At 38.0% G+C, this 19,284-nt stretch overlaps 1 protein-coding gene across 1 annotated transcript; it reads left to right on the plus strand.

Annotated features, from left to right (window-relative positions):
- Positions 1–815: 815 nt before the first annotated feature.
- On the plus strand, positions 816–17,737 carry LOC121730529. The gene is made up of 13 exons (XM_042119617.1): positions 816–1,232; positions 1,299–1,462; positions 1,929–2,125; positions 4,000–4,117; positions 4,470–4,669; positions 4,973–5,226; positions 5,293–5,547; positions 6,255–6,399; positions 8,390–8,541; positions 13,162–13,344; positions 13,759–13,901; positions 14,686–14,913; positions 17,319–17,737. Exons 1-13 carry the CDS (start codon positions 965–967, stop codon positions 17,547–17,549), a joined length of 2,538 nt encoding a protein of 845 aa, XP_041975551.1. The 5' UTR covers positions 816–964; the 3' UTR covers positions 17,550–17,737.
- Positions 17,738–19,284: the final 1,547 nt, after the last annotated feature.

The raw sequence follows: 19,284 nt of genomic DNA on the forward strand, positions 1-19,284 counted from the left end.
TAAAGCTTGGAGACAGACAGACAGACGGACAGACATCGAAGTCTCAGTAATAGGGTCCTGTTTTTATTAAGACGAGTGAATGATACAATTGTCGCGCTCTGGCGTGTGCGTTGCCATGATTGGATACGCGACGCGCATGCGCAGTGAAATTCCTCATAAATTCCTCTTAAATTTTGAGGAAGCGATAGCGGAAGAGGATTTTTTTATTTTTATTTATGAGGATGCGGTAACGGATGAGGAACCCAAAATATTATGAGGAAGCGGAAGAGGAATCCTCAGCAACCCTATTCTACACGCAGTCCTGACATCATTGAGTATAGGTAAGAAATAAATCAATTTAATAAAATTGATTTATTTCTTTTATCGATTATTTTTCAATTATCGATTATTATTTTTGCGTTTGAGTTTGAAAGTACGGTTTGGACTTTTTGGAATAACACCTTTACGTTGCGTGTGTCCGACGGCGACGGTAATCGTTTTCCATCATGCATTCTGTTTCTTTTATTTGCTTCTATTTATATAAAAATTAGAAGTATCTAGAAGTAACTCGCCTTAGGGCTTGGTCACGTAAAATATTCGCAGCAGACTACAACAGCGAGAAAAGTTTCCAAGTTTAATCATAAGTCATGGTCTCTAACCAGTGTTTTAATATTTTAGAAGTAAGTATATTCTAGAAGTAATCAACTCACCTACTTTCCTGGGCACCTGAGCTATTCTGCCCGGGCCATTACGCGCAAGGTCCCAGCCCCACCAATCGCCGTCACACTTCTTAAACGAGGATAATTCGCCATTATTGTAAATTGGCGGCGCGTCCTGACTGCCTCTCAGTCGGGAGCGCGGTACCCTCCCGTCTCCACATAATCCGTAATCAAATACCACCAACTATAAACAACCCGGTGCGCTGAGGAGCGCTAGTCGATAAGATACACCGCGATAAAACGGTCTGAAATGTAACGCCAACGGCATGACAGATTCCGATAATAAAAAAGTTAATTTCCCCGACATGGACGAGGAGGAGAATCCGGGATGTATCCGGCGGCTGATCGTCGGGCTGCGGATCAACCCCAACCTGATCATGCTGAAAGTGACGTTATTCGTGATGTACGGAGCCACGGCGTCCCTGCTCCCGTATTTAACCATCCACATGCAAAGCATAGGATTGACTGTGCCCGAAATATCTTTTGTGTACCTAGCGCTACCCTTCACGACTTTCCTGAGTCCGCCCATAACAGGTATGTAGACAAAATCGTCTGTATAGAGGTGGTCACAGATGTTACGACAATTAATCTCCGTTTTAGGGTTTCTGGTGGACCGTTTCGGGGAGTATAAGCCGGTGGTGATAACAGCGCTGATTCTCAATGCAGCATTTCACCACTCCCTCCTGCTGATACCCCACCAGGAGACTCCGGGGGTGATGCCATCAGCTTACGTGATGCGCCATCCGATCAAGAACACAGTGGAGGTAAATGTTTCGTAATAGAAATTGGTGCTATTACACGGCTATAAACAACTCCTGTCCTTTGGCAAATCGCTCCCGTCCGGTCCGAGACCGCTCACTGTTGACGCAATCATTAGTTAAGAGAATGAAAAATTCACGCATATGTCCTGCGAGATTATAGTCTTCCTTCTTAGCTTCTCACATCCAATTCTTTTGTTGCAAGACAAATTAAGACAAAACTTTACCTTCTTTTTAAAGTTTGTAAGGGCCTCTTTTACAAAAAAACACCAGAAAAGATTGCATACATTTTCACAAAGTGGTTGTGAAAAACTGTTTGACACTATATTTTACACAGTATATTATGGTATAATGTACACTGAATAATGGAATGGTAAATTATAAAATTCCATATCCACGAACAGGACTCCCAACGGAACGAATAGCTTTCCAACAAAAAAGCCTTCTACCCCTACACGAAGAAACTTTTCAGGTATGGTGGAGTCCCTGCCCCAGTCGCGAGTGTCCTGATGAGGACGAGCAGGTGGACTTCATCCTGGACCGCTGTGTGGACCACTGCATGCTGTCCAGACCGACGGAGCGACCGCCCGTGCCTGATGATGATGAAACTGATGATATCGACTTCCCGATAGCACATAAGATACATCCGCCGAATTTGTCGAATAGCAGGTAGGTATAATTTGGATCTTTCAGGCTTCAGCATTTAACGCAGACCATACACGCAAGGGTGTATCTGACAGGTTTGCCTGAACAGGTCAATTGTTCAGGTAAACCGGAGCGTGTATGTTACAGAACTGTGCAGAGTTTGCCTCAACTTTGCCTGACAGCTAGCTGCACAGGCAAACCTGTCGTATTCTTTGCGTTTATGTCCTGCTTAAATAACTCAGACGAGAAAAAGAAACTTCTATTAATCATTGTTTATTCAATGTGCTTTTGATATATTGGAACATTATCTTCATAGAAAAGGATAATTTATGAAAAATGTGTTTATAGGCATGTTCTAAACGTTGAAAATCGAAAAATAAATCGATTTTTTTTGATTAAATTCATCCTTTGGACGAGATTTTTTACTTTATATTTCGAAAACAAAAAAGAATTTCTTCTAAGTATATCGGTTATTATCTTCCATAGAGTGGGTACGTCACAGAACGTTTAAAGTAGTAAATTCTAAAGTAAACTTTGTTTTAAATCATGCAATTCTTAGGACTGTTAAGCCTTCCGCAAAGCCCTGGGATTTTGTGGCGATAAAAACCTACGCATCTTTGTTCTATTATTGAAAACACATTAATAATCGTCATGTTACCTCACACAATTTTTAACATTTTGGCCCTTTGTTCATGTTTCTGAAAATGTTAAAAACTAGGGTTTCATGAAGACGTCCATTGGTTTTTGTAGCATGATTTACAATTGGTGTTAAAAATTAAAATGCAAGTAAAAACAAACTAGATAAATAACTAGCTAGAAGACGCCCGCAATCCCGTTAAGCCAGAATTCGTTTAATGCGTAGGAGCCGTACATTTTTCCGGGATAAAAAGTATCCTATGTGTTTTCCCGGGATTCAAAGTATCTCTAAATAAAATTTCAGCAAAATCGGTTAAGCGGTTTGGGCGTAAAGAGGTAACAAACAGACAGACACACTTTCGCATTTATCTATACAGTGTGTAACAAAAATAAGTGATAATACTTAAGGGTGTGTACGTGTTCCTTGTAGAAAGTTCACTGTGAAAGTAGCAGCTATGAAAGACGAAAAATTTTTTTCACTTTTGTATGGGCAAGGGCTCGAGCGTCACGAGTTTCCCCATACAAAAGTAAAAAAAAAATTTGGTCTTTCAGCGCTGCTACTTTCACAGTGAACTCTCTACAAGGAACACGTACACACCCTAAAGTATTATCACTTATTTTCGTTACACCCTGTATATAGAACTCAAAGGTGACTGACTGACCTGGTGATCTATCAACGCACAGCCCAAACCACTGGACCGATCGGGCTGAAATTTTGCATGCAAGTAGATATTACGATTTACGACGTAGGCCCATCCGCTAAGAAAGGATTTTGATTAATTCCACCTCCAAGGGGTTAAAATAGGGGATGAAAGTTTATATATAATAATACTTCTTAACGCGAGCGAAGCCGCGGGCAAAAGCTCGTTATAATATTATTATATATTAGTAAGGATTATAGTATAATATTCATAAAGTTAATACGAGTATACCTAGCGGAATAGAGAAACAAAGGCCTGAGCAAGAGATATGTCACTATCAGTATAACACTGCGTGGTAAAAAGAGACGTGTGATACATGACAGCAGCACTCTTTTTTTGACGTCCAGTCGGCACGTGCCGCACGTTGACAATCTAATCTCATAGAATTCATGTTCAATCATGCTTGAGTAAGTGTATACGTACACATATTTTTCACACAGATGAAAACCAATTTCGGTTTCGTTTGACAGCTCGAGATTGTTGCTCTATTCCGCTAGGTATATAATTAACTTTATGATAATATTACACTTTAAAGTATGGAATGGTATGGATTTGTTTTAGTTTCCATAACATGACTGACGAAAGCGACGAGGAGTACAATGATTCAGCGTTCTTCCAAATTGAAGTTCACGACGATCTCGGCGAACCGAAAGAACAGCTTGGTATAGAGATGGAGAGGGTAAGTACCATCGAAGAAATTGAGTCATAGTCAGATGACGGGCCTATGTCATTTGGTCGCGTTACGTCAATTTAGTGTAGTTAAGTTGTAATCAGTCGGCTGGATTTGACAAACCCTGACCAAATTTCATAGGTCTGCCATCTGCCTGTGAATCAACTTCTCATAGTACGATCAATTTAGTCTTAACTCAAAAAAATTAGACTCATCATCACAAAAATGAAATATTTACTCAGTTCAGTACCAGCCTCCTACTTTGTGTGTGAATGATGACATCAATTAAAATATAAACAGACATAAAAACACAAAAATCTTATTATTAATAGACTTAATATTGTTTGTATTCTTAATTCAGGACGACAATGACACAGTAACGGATTTTAGATCAAGATTTGGGGAAAAGCTTCTTCTATCTCAGGGAGTAAATATTACGGCTTTGGATAAGGAGGACCTGAGATGTGGTGGTCTCGTGATGGTCCATAACATGACAAAGCTGTCCAAGGAACGACTGGCTACGCTCGCCGCAGATTGCATGGTCCAGAAATGTGACTTCAGGTACTACATAATAATATTATTATAAATGTAGCACCTAAGTTCATAAAGCAAGGAATAAGGATGGATGGACGTTAAATTTTGTTACCCTTTCATTCATTATTTTGTGATTTGACACATCCCACTGTTTTAGTGGGAGATTTCATATTTAAAGGACGGAAGGAGTCTTGGACTAAAGCTACTTATCGTAATTTAAAGTTTAAATTGCGAAACACATCCTTGAAGCTATATTAAGTTGTTGTTTACATACGAAAGCTGTAGTGTCTTTTACTTTAGGAGACTGATAAATTATTATCTTTTTCACAGACGAGGCGGCCCAGAAATCTGCCCACCAGATTACAAGGAGAGCGACGATAAGACATTCTACATCTACTTCTTCCTGCGTTTCATGGGCACCATCATGCTCTCAGCCGGTGTCACCATCATGGATCCCATAGCCCTGATGATGATACAGAAGTACGGCGGAGACTTCGGCAGGGAGAGATTATTCTCCAGCATCGGAATGGCAATTTTCTCCCCCATCACTGGCATGCTCATAGATATGAGGAGCAAACAAGTTGGTACGTATTTTGTAATCGTTATCGTCAATGTCAATAATGTAAATCAATATTTACCTTCTGTTGCAGGATACACAGACTACTCAGCCGCTTTCTACACGTACGATGTTCTGTTGCTGATATCGGCGATTACTGTCGCGGTCATGCCATTGGGAGCCAAGCTGCCAGCTGACAATTTGCTCCATGACTTAGTCAATATAATCAAGATGCCCCACGTCATAATTTTCATATTCTTCCTTTTCACCCTGGGCAATTTTTGGGGATTCATAGAGTCTTACCTATTTTTGTATCTGAAGGAGTTGGGTGCACCAAACTTTTTACTTGGTAAGTTCAATATTAAAGACTCTATCTTTATCAAACACAAGATTAGGCAAGTTGTACTGAATACATTAGCTTAAAGCGGAAGCAACAATTGACAATTAGGTCGAAAAATACAATTTTTACATAATAAACGGGTTTTAAGAGCAATGAGCGTATATTACCACTAAAATTTTGATGGGAAAATTGTCTGCTTCCTCACTTCTGTGTAAAAAGTGCTTTGTAATCAAAATACTCCTTCATTTCCTATTCAAGATGTTGAATTAGGTTGGCTTGTTTAATATTGTTGACTTGCTGACTGACTGACTAATATCCAGGAATAAGAGTACTTGGTAAATGCTTCCATTACCTCGTCTAATAGGCACTGTAGTGCTATAGCAATTACAGTTTGCAGTGTTAATCTTACAAATGTTCAGGCTGGGATAAATTACCATTTGCTTAGTGTTATCTCAAAGGAATGTTATTGAATACCTTTATTACTAGAGCATGTTTGCCAATCGCCAAATAGCGTATCATGAAATTATTCCAGATTTGTTCTTCGTTTCTCAATTGGCTATTGTAAAACTGTTACATAATCTTTAATCACAAGATTAAAAAATAGTAGTTTGCCTTTTACGTTACCGTCTTCTCTTAAATCACTAGAAGTCCTGCCATTTTCCGAACCTTCATCTAAATATTTATTACCTATCTAATATCTGAATAATTATATCCAGGAATAACGGTGACGGTGGGCACTCTGAGCAGCATCCCGTTCCTGTACGGCGCTGATGCTATCACGTCGCGTATCGGGCATGTCAACGTCATCATCGTTGCCTTCTTTTCGCACGCAGCCAGGCTCGTCGGCTACTCGTTTATTGAGTGAGTAGTTTCTCATATAATGTACCATCGAAGAAATCGATTAATAGGCTAATTGGTCAATAATTGGTCGGGTTATGTCAATTTAATGTTAGCTGTGAATTGTGATCTGTTGGATGGATTTGACATAAAGCGGTCAAATTACGTAGGTCCACCATCTGCCTATGGATCAACTTCTCTGAGAGTACATTTGGGCAGTATTTATTAGGCACAAGTATTAGTAGATCACGAGAAAGCACATTTGGTACGTTTCATCGTACTTCGGAGTGAAATGTTTTTACGGGATCTTTTTTATTATGTGCTGGATATGCGAGCAATAATCTGGTTTACTAGGTACGATATTTCTTAGGCCCAAGTTCGCAACTGATATGTTTACATAATGGTAGGACTTTAAGTGCATTCATTCATTCATATCAATTAACAAGTTTTGTAATTACCAAGTCATGCCAGCATGCCAAATTATTGATAAATTTCGATACATTATTTTAATAGTAATTTCTCCTCTATTTCTTCAAAATATTATGTGCATATTACCACTGCGTATATAGATGTTTCTAGCTGGAATGTATAGAACGAATAATGTATACAAATAGTCTAGCATCAAGAATATTTACTTCGAAGTCTGATAAAACAATAGTTCCACTTATCAGATAAGGGTCAATATACTTGGCAATAATTATAGAACATCACAAAGACATTTAATTAACATCTAAAGACATCATTAGCCATTAAATGTAAGTAAGAAATTGAAAATTATAAAGTAATTGAAGTCTTGGGATTTTCCTTCTTGTACTTGATTAATAAACTAGCAATGATCCCAACTAGACCAATGTAATCTTTAGGATGAAGGTATTGAGGACAAAAATACACACATTCCTATTTAACTACTATATAGGTGTAAATAAAGTGGATAAAGTGGAAATGACAATGTAGCCAAGGTTGGAGTTACGACGAACAATGTCAAGAATCAAGAGTAACTATGCAGTAGGCGTAATGCTATCTCATAGACCGTTCTTCCTAATAGCTCCTAGTTTATCATTAATCTTGACGACTAGTCAGTAGTCTATAAGGTAGCGTACAGTCAGCAAGGATCCGCGATAGGTCTAATATTATCACCCCCGTTTGGGCTTCTCTAGGCCACCCCGCGGGACGATGGAAAGCATTCATGTTTTGATGAGTCTGCGAGATGCGGACAAAGGTTGGTACTTGGTAGATTAGAGTTGCGGTGGGTTGATGATTGATCGTGCCCGTAACTATACCTAAGCGGGGAGTGCACCATGGGTTTTAGTGGGTAGTTCCTCGGAGAGTCCCACATACCTCGGCCGATATTCCTAATGCGCCGGGGATGCGCAAAGCATTTCCCCATGTAAAAAACAGGTCTAATGTTATAAAAAATTTTCCATATTGTGGTTAACAAAACTTTGAAAAAAGTTATCAGAGACAGCTATCAGCTCTTACAATTTTGATTAATCCCGGACGTTTCGGCTGCTTTACAGCGGCCGTGGTCACGGGTGGACTGACGAGACAGGCGTCCAATTCATTGAAGTTCTTTAACTACACGAAGAATGAACTCACAGTGTTTTGAAGCCAAGGTGTCCTAGATTTGTGTTTTAGTTTGTTTATCCCTGGATCCCAACTAGATGGCAGCACCCAACCATCTTCCCGGTTAAAATTAGGGCGTTTTTTAAATTTCTATGGCCTCGCGTATCATTCTTAGGCGGTATCTTGCTTCTTTTGCCAGTACTTGTGGCTTATCAAATCTTATGTAATGGCGAGGTTGATCCAGTGTGTATTCACAAATTGCGGACTTGGTGTTCCTGTCTTAAACTCAAATCTCATGAATCCTACCACTTTTGTGTTAGGTGTATGACAACTGACCAGACAATCTGTCTTAAGAAACTCTTGGTAGCTTTGAGACCTAAATATTTTTTTAATCAACATATAATATTGTCTCTCTCTTCAATGCCATTCTTATTCAACTTTATTCCTCTAGAAATTCATGGTGGTGCTTCCCGTTCGAAGCAATGGAGTCTCTATCAGTTCATCTGATGTGGGTGGCAGCGGCGACCTACTGCGCAATGCTCGCTCCGAAGAATCTACTCGCTACACTTATTGGCGTCCTTGGAATGGCACATTTCAGTCTCGGTAAGTGTAATGACTAATGTCACGCATCAGCATTCAGCTGTTTCAGCAGCAACCCTGGATTTTTAACTAGGCCGTTATAGTTAAAGCCTCATAGACCACGGCCTAGGGGCGGCAGCATCCATAGAGGCCCTACAGATTGGAGAATACGTACATGGAAATAAAGTGACCCACTCTCATAAATAAATAAAAAAAATTTGGCACTGGCTGTAGTATCTACAGAGTGGGAAAGTGTAGTATAGCTGCAAGTAGGCGCTTCATATTTTCGTATGATAAAATTTCAACGTTACCTCATTAGCTACGAATAATATAAAAACTAAGGAAACGTAACTCTCATACTTCAACCGTTTTGAATTTGGTTCCTTTTCGCACACTAAAATATGACTGTGGGATATGAGTGTGGTGGCCAAAGGAAGATCTTCCGATCGAGCGAGGTGTTGTGCTCGGTCAGGCCGGAGCCCACGTGATACATTTCAGCTGTGTATACCGACGCGCTCAGAAAACTTCGATAGCGCGATGCAGGAATATTAGGCGAATTGTGGGTACCGCCACATCACCCCGAAGACCGGAGGTCGAATCTTGCAGTCTTGTCGCTTGAGTCGCCAGTACCAGAGAGTTCCAGTGAGTCGGAACTGTTGCAGTGAGTCCCAGTGAGTCGGAACTGTAAGCTGCTGCACGGGATCCAGTGAGTCGGATAGCTGCCGTGCGGGGGCCGATGCTACGTGCTGACCAGGAGAGATGTGCTCTGCTTACTGACCGGTCGGTGAAGTGAGAAAACCCGATGATGCCGATGCGGAGTCCGCCCAGGCCGCGGTACATTGCGGCTAGTGGACGAGGTACCCGATGAGGCGATGCTGGCTGGCGTGGTGCGGAGGAGCGGGGAGTGATGATGATCAAGGAGGCGTGTTCTGTCGAGGGTCACCAATGTGGGATATGCGTAGGTGGCCAAAGGAAGATCTTCCTTTGTGGCGGCAATGCATATTCCCACATTGGTGACCCCGACGTGACAATAGATACGAAACACTAACACTCAAATTTACGAAATAAAGGTCACTTCTTTAATTACACAAATTTCTTGCGTGTATTCGGGTCTCTTTTTGTAGCTCGTGGTCCGTGGAACAAATTTTTTGACACACTCTTCCTTAATTTTTATTATTCGTAGCTCATTAGTCATTAGTTTTTAAAAACGCACTGATGTTTATCTAACAAAATAGAATTAGATGTACTTAGATTAGTTTTAAACTACGGAACCCTAAAAACGCACTGATGTTTGTCCAACAAAATAGAATTAGATGTAGACAAAATAGTTACGGTAGATGAAAGATAAAAGTACAGAAATCGAATTATCATAGAATAAAGTCACATTAAAGACATTATGGTCAAAACCAAAGCTAGTAAGCAGTTTACTCGCTTCGTGGGCCATGGCTTTGATCGTAGTAACTATTCTACATCCGTAGTAAGACTCTCTATTCTCGGAGGAGCAGCAAAATTATACAATTTGCTGATTGCTCCTCAGACGTAAATAAAAATGCATTTGCATACACAGCAACTGCCACCACACTAACTGCACTAACTGCCCTAAAATACAGGAAGTTTCAAACATCAAGTATCTTGGCGTTATTATTGATCGTCATCTTTCCTGGAAAGAGCACATTACGACTATTAGCAGTAGAGTACGTAAACTCATATTTATTTTCAGACAATTACGTAATATTGCCGATAAAAAGCTTATAGTAAAGGTCTACCGAGCTCTATGTGAGTCTATACTAGTCTACTGCAATACTGTATGGGGAGGAGCCTGCAAAACTCACATCAAGTCGATTGAAAGAGCCCAAAAAGCAGTTATCAAAGTAGCCACATCCAAACCCTATCGCTTTCCAACCGATGCACTTTATAAAGACGCCAACGTATTATCAGTTTGGCAACTCTATATTAAAAACCTCATATTAGCACAACATCGCCTTACTAGTAAACTAGATTCTACAAATAACAGCAGTAGAAGAAAAAAATGTAAAATATTTACAATACCTAAAATCCAAACCACAACTGCACAACGCCATCAACCATTTCTTGGCCCACTATTGTACAACCGCGCTTATAAGAAAATTGTTAATCTTACCACCTTAAATAAGAGAGACACCAAGTTAGCAATCACCTGCTGGCTTAGTAGTCTAAGTTATCAGGAAACTGAAAAACTGCTAGAAATAATAAAATAAACCATGCACGAAAACACACACACACACACACACACACCACACACCACACACACACACACACACCACACACACACAAAGACACGTCTTAGTTAACAATTTATAAACGTATGATTATTGAATTATATTTGTCTTTTCTCTATGATAATGTTATTTTGTATACGTACCCTTAAGAATTTTAGTCAACCCCTACAACACAAGTGTTCTTAGTGTAGGGGTTGCGCACTTTAATTGGTATACCTTGGTGCTATGATAATATTTGTGTTCCTATCTAAATTTGTATTTAATTAGAGACAATAAAGTTTATTTATTTATTATTATTTATTCCTATAAATAGAACAGTAAACGTTTGAACAGAAAACATTATCTATAAATAAACTACATTGATAGCGACAAATGCTAAAAGTCAGGCGTAACGAGAAAATATCGTTTGTCTAATCTTAGTTTTCTAAGAACTGTTTGAACAATATTTCAGAGAAAACACTCAAATACAAGAACATACATTTTATTTTTACAAAATCAGAACAAATAATTTATTTATTTTGTCATTCATATCTTATTATCGTATCTGTTTATTATTATTATTATTACTAATATTTTATTAGTTTTATTGTAAGAAGTACATGTTGACATAATATCACATTCATGATTGTGCACGTCCTATCTGCTATCCTTATCCAATCTCTCTCCGTAGGGCTGCTGGAAGAGATTTCTATTAGAAATAAGCAGATCCTTTGTGTCGTCTTACTGTGTAAATCATTGTTTTGTTAATATTTCTTGTGAACAATAAATCATTAAATAAATAAATAAATCAAAATTTGTGTAGATCCTGGTTTATCGTTATGTGTTCCTAAATAAAGACAATATTAAAAGCGGGTGATAAATTATGCCTTGCGGAAGTCTTTTACAAGCTTTCACTGGATTTTTTTTTTATGAAATAAGGGGGCAAACGAGCAAACGGGTCACCTGATTTAAAGCAACTTCCGTCGCCCATGGACACTCGCAGCATCAGAAGAGCTGCAGGTGCGTTGCCGGCCTTTTAAGAGTAGGGTAATAGAATAGGGTAATAGGGGAGGGTAGGGATGGGAAGGGAATTGGGGAGGGTAGGGAAGGGAATAGGGTAGGGGATTGGGCCTCCGGTAAACTCACTCACTCGGCGAAACACAGCGCTAGCGCTGTTTCACGCCGGTTTTCTGTGAGAACGTGGTATTTCTCCGGTCGAGCCGACCCATTCGTGCCGAAGCATGGCTCTCCCACGTATAAAGTTTATTTATTTATTAATTAGAAGAATATTACATAGAAGAACTATACACCATTGGAATATTACTACATTATTATTTGCAATAGTTATTATGTTACTTTAGAAGTTATTAACAGACAAATAGATAAGAATATGGCGCCATAACCCGTGGCAATAATAACATAATTATTAGTTATTACTTATTACTATAACAATATGAATAAAATCAGTTTCTTTTCGTATTTGGAGACTACTGAGTTTTTTTAGACACAATATAATTTCTCATCGCATATCGCATGCGGAAATATGTAGATTGTCTAGAAAAAAGTAAATTTTGTTTGCTGCACTAGTTTTCTGAATGCGTCCAACTGGAACTTCCAGAACAACATTTACTGGGTATTTGTATTCGCTACTACCTGAGAAATTCAAGCATATTTTGTAGACTAAAGAGACGCAATTATTCAACATGTCTTTCCAGAGTTGAACGATAAACAGTTGTAGACTGGTAAAAAAGCAACGGTTTTCACTATTTATGTAGAAGTACGCTATTTCGTTTTAAAATATTTATCACTTGAATTATTTACAGCATCGATAGAGGATATATATTTACTATTTAGCTTAGATGTAAGTAGGAACTAGGATGTTCGAAATCGATGTCTTGTTACAAAAAAAACTTTTTCGGACTGTCAATCAAACGTAATATTTTAACACTAATGTACCACCGATGAAATTGATTCCTAGGCAGTGGACAGGCCAACGTCATTTGGTCGGATCATGTCAAATGAAAATACTATGGTGATCTGTCGGCTGGGTTTGACGTAACGCGGCCAAACTACGGAGATCCCCCATCTGTCTAGGGATCAACTTCTCTGATAGTACCTTTTCATTTGTTAATATTCTGATATGAGATGTTCGATTTTTAACACACTTTTATTAGCTTGGGCTGTATTTATGTAACGGAATCTTTGAGCACGATTTTTACCTATCTCTAGTACTTAGTCTAATTAATTCAAAACTTTGCATACCAGAGTCGTAAATGCAATAATAATTTGTTAAAATGTTTGTTTTTTTTTTAATCTTTTTTTTTTTTAGTTTTTTTTACACTCTAGTATTGTTTTTATTCGCACATATGTATTATTAGTATTTTATACTGGACTTTTCCAATCCCAGGTCGAGGCAGCGGTAGTTTCGGTGGTGGTCTTCTCATAGCCTCGTTAGGCACCAGAGAGGCGTTCCGCTACATGGGTCTAATAGCATTCCTCGGCGGTGTATGCTATGGACTCCTACATTACTTCTGGCTGCGCAAGATCACTATGAAGGGAATCAACGACATCAGCTGTGAGCCAGATACAGGTTCGAATGTTTATTTCTGTTCTTATTTATTTCATATTTTAAGGTATTTTATGAGTGTATAATAATAAATTATTATTATATTTGATTTGGTAGGTTACAAGCTTGCTCTAGCTCGCCTTTCCTAATTACGGATTTTTAAGTAAATTAGGCAAAATTTTTTTAAGATATAAGTTTGTAACTTTAAAACATACAATTAAAATAATTATATACATTTAAAACACCACATTTAACACACAACATACCCAAAACTCTTTTTTGATCTCACTTCTCTTTCTCTTTTTTGTTTACAATAGCCTGATAACGAATCTGTTATCCGGAAGTTTAGCTCACTTTAAACCGAGCGGAAGCGGAACAGACAATATTTTTTGGATAAATGTTATCAGTTATCACTTATCAATAATTCATATTTCACAGAAAGTGGTGAAGGTGACAAGCTGAACGGAGAGCCTCTACGCAAGGACGCTGAGACCATGGTGTCCCTGGAGAGGCTGCACATGATCACAAGATTCAATCCTTTAGGATCATTGCACTCCCTGTCCAGAGGATCGAGAGCTAGGGTAAGTAATAATAATATTATCTACATCCCTAATATTATGAATGTCTGTCTTTGTGTGTGTTTACGTCAAAACCTTTTACCTAACCATTTTGTTTAGGTTTTTCAGAGAGATACTTTGAGCCTCGGGCTATGGCTTAGGATAGAATTATCCTATCCCGGAAAGTGTACTACGAAACTACGGGCAGCATTTACTTATCTGTTTTATATTTTTCATACTTTCTAGTTTCTAAATGTTTGTATTTTCGGCGTTTCGAGATGTGTTGATGACTTTTGTAATGTCTCTTACATTTCTGGAATTGTTTATTGTTTAAAGACTTTATAATATTTGTCGTCTGAGTTACAGCAAATAATTTATTACTGTCGAATTGCTAGTGCTTACTACTTTTGATTATAGTTTGTTTTATTATTTATTTAAATTGGTTTTAGCAGCTATAGTAGTAGTATTATCTAATATTTAATGTGCCCCTTTAAAATAAACTGAATAATTGATGCAATCGAGTGATGAAACTTCTCTCTTTGAAAATATATCTATATCTAGGAATACGCTAATTACTTAGATTTTTTTGCGATTTTGCATAAAACGTTTGTGTGAACTGCTAAGTTTTAACTGATTGCAATCTATACACTGAAAAATTAAGCTCGTCCAATTTCTACTGTTTTTAATGCGCTATTAAAAATAAACTTTAGAATTAGTAGCATTTTAGGAATCATACTAAACTTTGTCTATTTCAGAATTCAGATTAAAATAAAATTAAACAATGCAATTTATAGTGAACATTTTCCAGCTCTCCCAAGGTGATATAAATGAGCTCTGCCGCAGTCGCAGCGGCAGTAACAGTCAGAGACGCTGCAGCAATATCGAGATATCACCCAAGTCCCCTCCACCAACACAGATATCAGCGTCCAAAGTGGACATGCTGCGGTCAGCACTGGAGATCAGCCATCAGCAGAGGATCAGTCACATATCAAATCCAGTGCTGTCGAGTCCGAATAAGCCGGTGCATCTGTATAAAGTGAGTATGATCTTGTTATGAATAAATACAAATTAAAAATACGACGCTAAAGTTCGATTCTAAGCTATCAATTTATAAGTCCCTACTCCCTGATTAAGAGCAAATCAGTAATATGATTTTGGCAAGATTAGATAGACCAATTACTCACGTCAAATATTTTTATAAAGGTGATTCATTATTTGATAAAGGATAGAATATTTGTTTAAGCTGTGATGAAATAATGTGCAATTGTTGCGTATGTAAATGAATTGTTTTAGGTTACGCGTTTGATGAATCACGACTGCTAAGGTTTTAAAATCCGTCCGCACTCTGCCACAAGTTTTCAAGTCCGTACTCCATTTTAAAGTTGTGCTAACAGATGGCGCTTTTTGAAACGTACAGCGCCATCTAGCTTGTAAACCGGAACTAATATAATCGTTCAGACTGATGACTGATTGGTTACTTATAATTCTAGCGAATCCTGAAAGAAATTTATTATTGCTTTCTAACAAATAAACTAAACTGAAAAAGTATTTTTGGAAAAATTAAAAAAAAAGTTGTTTCATCATGATTTTTCTTGGTGTGTTTTGAGGGTTTGAACTCATGTCCTTCTATGAACGTGTATGAAATTTTCGTCACTTCTTTCGACTGGGAGCGTGGCGTCTCCTGTAATCCGGCTACTCGGAGGTCGGGTGCGGAGGATGGTTTGAGGTCGGGAGCCCTGGGGCTGAGTGGCCCATGTTGACCGGACGTCCACACTAAGCCCGGTATCAATATGGACCCCCCGGGGGAGCTCGGGGGGTGCAGGTTAACTAAGGAGAGGCGAACCGGGCCAGGGGGGAAACCCAGCAGCCAAAAGTCTCCGTATCGGGCAGTAGTGGGATAGCGGCCGGGAGTGGGCGCTCAGTTACAGCCCGACCAACACAATCAGACCCGTTCCTTTTGCCGTTTTCAAATCAAATTACTAATTGTTTGTTTTTTAAACTAGATTTAAAGATATCTATTACACTGTGATACTATAGAGTCTAAAGTACTCAGGGACATCGTAGCTATTCATTAATGAATGGATTTTTGAAATCGGTCTAGTTCCTAAGATTATCGCGTTCAAACCATCTTTAGGCCCTTCATTGTAAAGCCACACAAGCCCATTGCTGCATTCACAGTGTAAATAAAGTGTCAATTGTTTTGTTCTTGTCTGTCAACTTGTCTATCAAAGACTATTTATAGTTTATGTAGTAACTATTTGGGCTATAGTTGTGTCTGTATGTATGTGTGGTAGCAAGTCTTGCATTGTAGCCAAACTTGTTAAATATGTAAGGTTGGGTTGCACCAGAGGCGTGGTTAAAGTTAAAGTTATGGTCAAAGTTATGGTTATAGTTAGGCTAATTTAACTTTAACCTTAACTTTGACCATAAAATTTGACAGAAGACGTTGCTGGTCCGACAAGGCTTTAATAGACGTGGGCGGGGGCAAAGGAGATCTGTCAAGAATGGCGTTTTTGTATGATGACAGCGTTAGATCCTTTTTTCGCCACGTGCATGCAACCTTGTCGAGCTCTATGGCTATGGTTAAAGATGTCTTGATGGCGTCCATTTTTAACTTTAACCAAAGATTTGACATTTTGCGCTGTAGGTAGTTAAAGTTATAGTTAAAGTTAAAGTAAGTTGGTGCAACCCACCCTAAAGCAAATGACCAACGAACGCTTTTGTCTGCCTTATCTAGTATAATTTTAAATGTTACAACGTTTGTAACAAAAATTGTGCTGATACAAATATGTAGTAGGTAAAATGTATTACCATGTGATTTATTTTATTTGAACGATAAACAAACGTGTTACAAGCTTGAAAGAAAAATTTATAGCTTTGATTACCTCTGTTATCGTACTTTAATTGATAAAGAATTGTTGATAGTTTTGTTATATTTATTTATGATACTACGGAAAATTTACGATGTGATTTTCTATTTGAAGACAACATTGTTGTAAAAAAATATTCATTTTATTTAATTACTTATTTATTTTTCTAATAATAATAAACAATTGTAATATCATGCATTTCATAATAATATTATGCGGCCTACATCTAAAATCAAAATACATAAATTATAACACTATACTTAATACCTATTAAGTAAATTTTTCGGCGATAAAAATTAAAAAGTACTTTAACCAATCTTAAGTCTCTACATTCTAGGAATCTAGCATCTAGGCTCTACCTGACTACTTTTCTAGTTATAGAGAAATATAATTGATATTTGCAGGATATTTATTATTAAAAATAATTTGTTTATAATTTATGTGCCTTTGACTTTTTAACCGACTTTCGAAAAAGGGGAGGTTCTATGTTGGGCTGTGGATATTTTTTTATATAAAGATATTTCTAGTGCCTACTGCCTTTTATTTATATTATCATTATCTTATATTTCAGTTTGCGAACAGCGCGCCGAAGCTGACACAACGGAATAACATCTCGCAACCAGCGCTGGTAGAATTCGAACGTCGAAGAGATTCCATACCCGAAGAAGCGGAAGAAGACAGGCTGGTTATCGCGAAACCAGCGAAAACCAAAAGCGACCACCTCCCCCCTCCGCCCACTTACGACGAGGCAACCAGAGAGAAGAGAAAAAGTTGGCACTCCGATGATAGTACACCGACTTAACTTTTTTACCGCTGCCGTGTAAAATTGAGCCTTATTCCGTGTAGTGTAGAGTCGTTTCACAACGGCAGCGTCAGGCTACGTCATAGCTGTCGATATCGAATGAATATTCCAATATCGACTTTATGAGTTAGGCAGTCAGTTTATTTTGTAATGACAGCTAATTGTATCTAAATACTTGAATGGCGGGATTTTGCGTATTATTTTGATTTTCGTGCAAATTAAAAAAGGCATGTATTTAAATCAATATCTGTATATTCCCTTTTTTCGATCAAAATATTTGAAAGTCTCACCAAAAATACTGACTTGCACACTAATTATGCACCCTAAATAATGCGAATTAAGCACACTACTTAAAGTTATTTGCAAAACTGTTTTACTGAATGAATAACTATTATTAATATAGTATATCTAACAATTCCTTAGTTCAACAAACATACTACAACTTTTTTAAGGAAAACCATCACCTAAATTACTTTTAGGAACATCATTTACTAAATAAAACCCAATTTAATCTGTTATGTTCATATAATTAAGAACACATAAAAATCATCAAGTGCTAACTTAACATGGACTAACCTTCGGCACACTGAATATTAACTCAGTTTATAAACAATAATAATAAACAATCGGCAAAGAGCGAGCTGGATTCGCGCACAAAGGGTTCCTTACCAATATATTGCAAAATAATTAAGCCTCCAGCTTAGGAATTGCACTCTAGGGGTTGACAAGCTACTAAAGAAAAAAAAAAGAAAAAAAAACAACTGGCTTCAATTATGAGTCGGCGGACTCTACTTCTGGGTGGTTCACAAAAAATAAGCCAACATTGCTATTAATTATTTAAGAATCATTAATCAATTTATTAACCCATACAATTACAATATAGTAGTGAATTTTAATAATTTTTATCAAGAAACCTTGAATTATATGGTTTTGGAATGATAAAATCTTTTACCATATCTCATCATAATTACCAAAAATCTTTGTCGCTAACACAGAAATAGATCAAGATAGGTATATCGGTGGTCGCTAAAGAGTAAAGAGCGAGCGCAATGGAGTGAGTGCGGCGTTAGATGAGGAGGCCCCAACATGTTTTTCGGTAAAACAGAGAAACAAAAAGAAAATAAAGTTAGGTTAAAAATATTTTAGTTGCACGATTTGACAATTTGTAGACTTGTTTTGATAATAGAAATTGATTTTATTGTGGTGCACCTTTCGATATCGTTTTTCGAAATTCCGTTGTAAGATTGTCCAATTTTATACGTGGGAGAGCCATGCTTCGGCACGAATGGGCCGGCTCGACCGGATAAATACCACGTTCTCACACAAAACCGGCGTGAAACAGCGCTTGCGCTGTGTTTCGCCGAGTGAGTGAGTTTACCGGAGGCCCAATCTCCTTACCCCTACCCTATTCCCTTCCCTACCCTCAACTATTCCCTTCCCTTCCCTACCCTCCCCTATTACCCTATTCCCTCTTAAAAGGCCGGCAACGCACTTGCAGCTCTTCTGATGCTGCGAGTGTCCATGGGCGACGGAAGTTGCTTTCCATCAGGTGACCCGTTTGCTCGTTTGCCCCCTTATTTCATGAAAAAAAAAATTAGAGTGCAAGTTAGTATTTTTGATAAACAATTTAAAATTTAGTTTTACAAATAATATATCCGATGTATGAACCATATTTTTGGTGTGAATTCAGTTATAAAGGTCGTCTCGTTTTGTATGATGTTTAAGTTTTTTTTTA

This window comes from Aricia agestis, chromosome 9, assembly GCF_905147365.1.
Source record: "Aricia agestis chromosome 9, ilAriAges1.1, whole genome shotgun sequence".
Lineage (NCBI taxonomy): Eukaryota > Metazoa > Arthropoda > Insecta > Lepidoptera > Lycaenidae > Aricia > Aricia agestis.